The 8,850-nt window shown below is 35.7% G+C and overlaps 1 protein-coding gene across 1 annotated transcript; it reads right to left on the bottom strand.

Moving 5' to 3' along the window:
• Positions 1-1,598: 1,598 nt before the first annotated feature.
• Positions 1,599-8,268, bottom strand: LOC139126865 (ATP-dependent DNA helicase PIF2-like). The gene is made up of 2 exons (XM_070692789.1): positions 3,980-8,268; positions 1,599-3,471 (listed from the first exon to the last, which is right to left on the bottom strand). Exon 1 carries the CDS (start codon positions 8,225-8,227, stop codon positions 5,639-5,641), a length of 2,589 nt encoding a protein of 862 aa, XP_070548890.1. The 5' UTR covers positions 8,228-8,268; the 3' UTR covers positions 1,599-3,471; positions 3,980-5,638.
• Between the last annotated feature and the right edge of the window lie 582 nt (positions 8,269-8,850).

Here is an 8,850-nt window from a genome sequence, read left to right as displayed (position 1 = left end):
AGAGGTCTGATTTTTGGTATATAGGGATAACTTAGCAATACAATTTTTTTGACAAAATGTCATGTGACCTCGATGACCTTTGACATCAAATATACATATATGGCCATAACTAAGTAATCCAAAGGGCTACACCCTTCATATTTGGTATAATGGGAGACCTTATGAACACATCCTGTTCCTCATTAATTATGCGCATATCTAATTCTGAGCCAGCTAATAGAGCTGGAGGTCTGATTTTTGGTATATAGGGATAGCTTAGCAATACAATTTTTTTGACAAAATGTCATGTGACCCTGATGACCTTTGACCTTAAATATACATATATGGCCATAACTAAATAACCCCAAGTGTTACAGCCTTCATATTTGGTATGATGGGAGACCTTATGACATCACGTCCTGTACCTCATTAATTATGCGCATATCTAATTCCGAGCCAGCCAATAGAGCTAGAGGTTTGATTTTTGGTATATAGGGATAACTTAGCAATACAATTTTTTTGACAAAATGTCGTGTGACCTCGATGACCTTTGACCTTAAATATGAGTGTATGTTGATAACTAAGTAACCACAAGTGCTACACCTTTCATATTTGGGATGATGGGGAACCTTATGACACCAAATCCTTTACGTTCATTAATTATGCACATATCTAATTCTGAGCCAGCTAATAGAGCTAGAGGTCTGATTTTTGGTATCCAGGTATAACTTAGCAATACAATTTTTTTGACAAAAGGTCATGTGACCTCGATGATTTTTGACCTTGAATATATATATATGCATAACTCAGTAACCCAAAGTGCTATTCCCTTCAAAAATTGATAGGATATAAGGCTTTAAAATGTCACATCTTGGCCCTCATTTATTCTGCACATTTGTATTTCCTGGCTTACCAATAGAGCTAGAGACCAGATCTTTGGTAAACTGGCATAAGGAGGTCAAGCAATTTTTTTGCAAAAATGACAGGTTCGAAGGATGACTTTTAGCACCATTTTAATATATGTGCCCATGACTCATTAGGTAGGTGCTTATGTAATTATTATTATTATTATTATTATTATTATTATTATTCTGTCGCACTTCTGCAACTCCCACGCAAACACCGTTGCACTTAGAGACTTTATAGTTGGTATACAAGTGCAAGTCTGCAAAAGTAAATTTTTGGTCACATTACCTTAACAAAACGTCATGTGAACTTTCGACCATTTTGAAAATAAACTGTAAACTTTAGTTCATTTGCATAAAAAGTGATAAATCAAAATTCTGCTCATGTCACTTTTTAGACTATATAGCCATGCTCCTTCATACAAATTTCAAACTCACAGACCTTGACAATTTTGAGAGGAAGATTTTTAAAGCATTATATTTCATATTTTCCAGTGATCTTTGACCTGCCCTATTTCTATGCAGCTATGCTATTGCAAAGGCTATTTAAGTCCTTTTTAAGAGACCAAAGGGCCAAATGGGCTAGTGTCTGTTTAACAGTGACCTGTATGGGACCAAAGTGAACCCGAAAATTTTTGTGATTCCTCTTGATCTTTGACCTTAGCATCATCCCAATACCCAGCACATATTAAAAATAGCCAATACTGATGGACAAATTTTGAACACAGCACTTTATTCAAGGATATATAATCTTCAAGGATATATAAATTACATATTACAGTTAACTGGAAATACAGTTGCTATACAATTGAGGATATATAAATTACATACTACAGTTAACTTGAAATACATTGCTATACAATCAAGGATATTACATACTACAGTTATCTGGAAATAGTACAGTATATTTTCAAAAACATCAAAAACAAAAAACAGACAAAATATTTTGAATTCTCACAACACATATCAAATCTGTAGGTACTGGTATTCTCAAAACATTCTCTAAGGACATTCAAAAATACATACATACATACATACATACATACATACATACATACATACATACATACATACATACATACATAAGTACATATGTAGACAGGTACATATGCACATACATGCATACATGTATACACATACATACATACGGTACATACATACATATGGTACGCACTGACGATGGATACCAGATAGATATTCATTCCAATAGTTTCTATAGACTATAGTCCCCCTGCTGGTACAGATGTTTTTGGATGTAGGCCAAATGATATGCTCTTTTTGAAATGAATTATTATGGACCTCATTGTTGTGTTGAAGAAATCAACAGCACATCTCATATATGGCCAATACTGGTGAAGAATTCAGAAAAAGCATTTCCTTCAGCGACATATAAATTACATTCTACAGTTAACTAAAACTACAGTTGCTATACAATCAAGGATATTTTCATTATATAATACAGTTAACTGTAAATAGCACAGTGGAGTGGAAATACAGTTGAATGTTGCATGAAATGAATATGACTATGTTATAGTGACACTATAATCAATGCTCCAGCCACATCTCTTTGAAACACTTTTATGCACTTTTTCATAAATAGCCTTCTTGAATATGAAATCTGTGGTGATGAACCTCAATAAAGAGCCTCACAGCTTATATTATTCAATGACAACTTTCCTTTAACAATATGTGCAGTTTTACAAGAGTTGTTTGTTACTACCACAATGAATGAACTTGAACTGAAACACGGCAAATGTGTATGGACGTCACTTTGATGAATACTACAGTGACATAGTACCATCCCACCTCACAGTGACTCATGCAGAGCACAATATGCACCAACAGGACTAGTTTACATCAATATATTTAGCAAGTGTTCTGACATAATCAGGTTCTGTTACTTCCATATGTATTGTCCCATTTGGAAAACACTCTCAATACTACAGCTTTGTCATGGGCTGTTATCATTTGCAGAAAATGCTCACATCTGACAATGCCCATAACCAAGGTGAGATCAATATTCTGCAGTTACCGAAATTAGAAGTATTGTCACATCTGTTCTATTCTATTTGGAAAACAATCTGAGTACTTCTTGTTTATTGTGCCTTGCCACCATCTGCAGACAGGGTCACACTCAGAAAGAGAATGACACATTGTGTGTCATCTTCTATAGTCATAAAAGTTACAAGCAATGGAACATTCTGTTGTTTTCCTTGCTTCACAGATCCGTAGGATGGCAATATCGTACAGTGACACTGGTACATTAGTGTAGAGAACATGTCCATACTCCACAGTGTTGTGAGATATTCAGAATCTGTTATTCACACAAATGCATTCTCTCCTGTGGCAAGACACTTCAATGTCCAGACTTATCATCTGCTCTTATCATCTGCAGAAAATATCTTCCTGGCAATGAAAATAAATCACTTGAGTATCCTTCTGTTACAGTCATCCACATTAGAATCATGTGAACTCTCAGTTACTCTCCCGTGGCACTGTTGCACACTGATGTGAAAGTTGCTTTAATTTGAGAATGAAACATGCCTCTTTCATTGTGATTAGTCCATAGGTGAGTTGATATTGCACCCTGAAAATGAAATCAGACAAAATACTTATATTACTGATACTAAAATTTGTCAACTTGGTTTAGGTCTGTTATGCCATAATATGCCATTTTGATGAGGCCAGCATTAGCTTTTAATATGTTACATTTACTTCATTGCACTATCTTAATTTCCTATATGAACTTGTTATGAATGACACAGTCAAAGTCAACAACACCGAAATTTCTACTATGTCATGTTTTTCCTGGCACAAATCACCATTCACAAAACTAAAGGTTGCATTCACTAAATAAAATTGCACAAGACAATTGAGTAATCCACTTGTGTATAGAGAACTGTTAAGAAATTCTTTCACACATATTACATGCTATTTTACATTGCAACTAAACAAGTCTGCTACTCGATAACAAATTCTTAAAACATTCTCTTTTCCCAAAAATTTTTACATAAGGTCATTCATTATTTCACATACAAATAAAGTACTACAGTAATGCTATTACGAATGTTTCATTATTACTCTGCAGTGCGTACCTTTCAAGACAAACAACTTCAGTGACATACTATGGCCTTGGTTTCACTAAGCTCATTTTCAGGGTAGAACATGCCTATCTCCATAGAACAGATTTAAATGAATGCAGATCACTTCAAGCGACTTCATTTCAGCAGCATTTGAATCTCAAAATACATTGTTCAATGGTCGGTCATCTTTACTTTCTGCATCTGTTGAACTTCCATTCACCACTCCACATAATGAGTTTACAGTTTGTATACTTTTTGTGTATCTCAGATTTATAATTTCACCTCTTTGCAGACCAACAACTTTAAATGTCAATTGCTAACAGAGTTAGTTACATTATTGCTTCTGAAGCAATTCAACAAACACATAGCTTTCAATCATTTCAAAGCCCACCTCCCACTGTGCATAACAGGGCCGTAACCTGACAGAACCTTGGAATTGGGTAAATTACTAATTATTTTTCTCTCACTACACTCAAACACTACAACACTATGTCTGTGTGCAGTAAATTGTTACAGTTCAAATATAAATGTTCATTTTGTAGAATAAACATAGGATCATATCATCTTGTGTCTCCTTCAGGCTAACATTGAATATTTACAACATACAGACAGAGATGAAATATTCTGAACACTATGGTACATCACAGTTGTGTAAATGCTAATAACATGAAATTGTTAGCTGTAAAAATAGACATGCATAGCACCTCTGTTTGTCGGTAGAACATTTTTGTGGTGGTACGGTTCAACTTTAGCTATGCATCTATTAGTGGCTATTTTATTGTCTATTCATATATCCTTAAACATATGCAATTGTAATGATGGGCATGTCATTTATATCATTGGCTGATTGAGGAATTAATAGCCAGTCAACCACTACACAAACCACAAATTGTGACCTAAAAGGTTGATACAACTAAATGTTTACATTAGTAATGGTGACTTCTACCCAAGTCACATTACACCTGCCTTCAAAGTAAATACCAGTGCTCATAACACTTTTGGAAGTAAAATGGTGATTTTTCAGGAATACTAAGCTCCTATATTACTTAATATTATTACATGTGAAAAATTCTAGGACAGTGTGCACTGAAGCATACACCACGTGCAGCCAAAAGTTTTACTTAAATAAGGATTCTATACCTTTACATCTCCTATGCATAATTTCCTTGCTTTACCTGTGACTTTGTTCGGAAAGTGGTGTTTCACATTGGCTAAGAGCGCACACTGTTCTTAGATTTTTTCCTGTACCTTTTCAGGCTACGCCCTGTATGCAAGCACACACACACTCACACACACACACACACACACACATATGGGGGCCCGTCTCAATCTGCCCTCCCCATCTGTTTTTTATTTTCATCAGGACGGGATAACTTTTTGTGATTCCTTTTCCATAAACATGGTCAATCAAAAGATGCTATATCTACACACACCTTAAAACCATATCTTGCATTAAGTTCACAAGTGATGGTGATATCATTGGAATTATGAGTCACTTGACCCTTTGCATATTTACTCTTTTTCTCTACCATTCAAGGAAATGTTTCCCTAAAAACTTCTACTTTGTACAATACTAGTCTGTAAACTACTCATATACCACATACAGCATATGTAGCACTAGCTCATCTTTCATCACAAAGGTAACCAGTTAACATGACACATTGCATGCATTCAAATCTTCAACAAAAGTGCATTGTGAAAACTAAAATAAGTTTGTATAACTTCGACGCCTACACTGTCTACATTTTTCACATAAACATGGTCAATCAATGTTCCACTTTCTGTTGTTGCCTCTGAAACACACTGTGAGAAGCCTCTCTGCTCCATCAATTTCAGCAAACATGAAGACACAAATATGTTTTCATTGAAATCACCAATGATGATGTTGCCACCTGGGATCTTCTCAATCTCTATCACTAATTTCAACAGATTTCTCTTGAACACATCAGCTTTATAAGACTTAGGTCTATATATAACAGCTACTGTCAATCTTATCTCTTTAACATAGAATGCAAGATATTCCAGATTTGTTATACACAATTCCAAGATTTCAATACATTGATCCACACTTGAATAAATGCCTACTCCACCATGAGCTTGCTGCTTCAATTCAGATGTCACTGGGTCAGATGTATCATAACAAAGTTCTCTTGGCTTGTGATAAAGTGCAAAACCACTTAATTGCAAATCATTCTGCATATCTGAGGTTGGTAGCCAAGTTTCTGTCAAGCATATAAAATCAACTGTCATAAATCTATGGTCATTTCTCAGATCTTCAAAATGAGAGTGCAAACCCTCTATGTTATGCAGCATTATGGTACATGAACTATCTACATTATAAGTTCCTTCTGACAATGTCATGAACTTTGGCATACAGGACAGGGCAGCATCAATTTTGTCATTGCAGTATATAGCTGATTCTTGGAAATCAGTTACAGTAAGTCCACTTAGAGACTTTACTCGACTTAGGGCTACATAAGCTTGTCCTGGTTGGAATATTTTGTCCAATGATACTACAGCTTCATCTACAGTTAATCCTTGCACTTTATGTACTGTACTAGCCCAGGCGAGCTTGAGTGGGAATTGACGCCTTATACTTCCACAGTTATTCACTTTGTCTTCCTCACACTTGATTGGCGTGCTTTTTTGTGGTATCATTGATAATGTCTCTGTATGGCGGCGAAGTTTTGCACCAACCTTTTCATTGTCAAAACAAACATATATAGTAGATGGAAAACTCTCTGTGGATTTCACATGTATGTATGACACAATGCCAAAAACGCCATTCACTAAACCATCAGACACATCAATATTCTTCGTCAACATCACACGAGCACCAACTGCCAGAGTAACAGTTTTTGCCAAATTGGTATTGTACACTTTACGATGTTGCCCACTCACTTTGACTAATTTCTTTGTTTTGGGATCTCTGTACAAATCCTGTGCATTAATACAAATTACATCTGAACTTAACGAGTGAAGTTTTCTAATGTTACATTCATCAACTTTTCGGTTGGTTGCAAAAATATGAATTCCTTTACCCTCCTCACCAGTTTCACAATTTTGAAGCATAGTAACAACATGAGCATCTAAATCATCAGATTTCTGTCTTTTTCTGATTACGTTCAATGTTTCAGCAAATTCAGAGTCTTGCTGTCTCACTACTTCAGTCAGTTCAGCAATGGAAAAGTAATCATTCCAGAGATCAACTCCTTCACTGTTCACATACAATGCCTTTCCTTTCACTGGTGGTAATTGGTAAAAATCACCTACACCAATCACTGCTACACCACCAAATGGCAACTGATCACCAGTCTGTTTAATTTGTCTCAACCTTCCGTGAACATAGCCAAGTAGTTTCTTATCAACCATAGAAATTTCATCAATAATGAGAATTTGAAGACTGCTAAGCTTAGATCTCAATGTGTTAATCTTTTCTTCTCCGAGCGGTTGATATGGCAGTTGTGCATCAATAGCTATTGAGAAGGTACTGTGTATGGTATTAGCATTTATATTAAATGCAGCTACACCAGTTGGTGCTGTTAACAAAACTGATACATCATCTGGATTTGGTAGAATACGAGCCAAAATTCGTGTAGCTTCATAGTACACTGCTTTGATTAAATGAGATTTTCCTGTGCCTGCACCTCCAGTTAGAAACATGTGAAAAGCTTCAACACTTTTTCCATTGACTTTGTTCAGACACCACTGCCGCACTTTGTAAAATATCTCTCTCTGTGTGCTATTTAAAGATCTTAGCAATATTACAGCTTCATTCCTTGACATTCCACACTGGTGATACACTTCTGAAGCTGACACTTTGTCTTGTTTCTGCAGCAAATCAGGTATAGAATCATCATTTTCTCCTTCATCTGACACATAATTGTCCTTCCTTTCTTGTAAACATTCTAATCTATCCATTTCAGACTCTGGATGAATTTGAGCCCATGCATCTTCTAAGCTATTGCTTGCTCGAAGGATCTCTTCTGCTGATTCTAAAACATCTGCTTCTTTTTCAAAAACAGCTCTATTCCTTTCAACTATACCCTTCACACTTTCTACAGGTTTGCTACCGCACTTCACTGCACCAGTATTATAGAACTCTTCATATGAATTAAAGTTCTCAGGTTTCAACTGCACATCACACTTATATGGCAAAAACAGTTGAAGAATACTTTGGTGATACTTTTCTGGCTGTTTGACCACTGAAAACCTTGCATATCTCACCACAGCTGGAGCAGTTCGAGTTCTTTTCTTCATATGACCCAAACCATTTTTGAGTTTAACAACATTCCTCTTTGAAGATGTATTTGACACCTCTGATGATGACATAATTCTGTACTCAGATACAAAAGTAGCAAGACACATTCATCAAATATATCTCCATCTGGTCTGTTTTTATAACGATCTATGATGCTAGTCATCCAGATTTCCTCCTCATTAAGATCACCTTCTTCACTTCTCATTTGTAGAATTTCAAGAGGTAAACTCATTTTGATAGGTTATCCCTGTTGGGATAAAGTGTACTTTTCTCGATCCTTCTTTCAACCTCAAGTTGCACACTCTATACACAGCCTCTTGGGCACTCACTTCTCGATTATTAACATATAACAATCCCAATCGTCTAAGTGCTTTCTTGGCATCTGCATTATCCTCTTTAGAAGCTTCCTTTTGTGCATGATCCAACAATAAGCCCATTTCTCTTTCAGCTTTGGATATGTAACTAATAATGTACACAATGCAACTATATGCATCAACAACAAATTGTATATCCATATTAGCATTCCAACATCGTAACAAGTCCTTGTTGTATTGGTTTACCCACACATCACTTGATTCCCTTTTCAAGACCACACTTGGTTTCTTAGTTAACAAACAAGTCT

The sequence above is a fragment of the Ptychodera flava genome, unplaced genomic scaffold (assembly GCF_041260155.1).
Source record: "Ptychodera flava strain L36383 unplaced genomic scaffold, AS_Pfla_20210202 Scaffold_142__1_contigs__length_119035_pilon, whole genome shotgun sequence".
Lineage (NCBI taxonomy): Eukaryota > Metazoa > Hemichordata > Enteropneusta > Ptychoderidae > Ptychodera > Ptychodera flava.
Note: the sequence above shows the minus strand (reverse complement) of the source record. Positions and strands in the feature narration are given on the sequence as shown.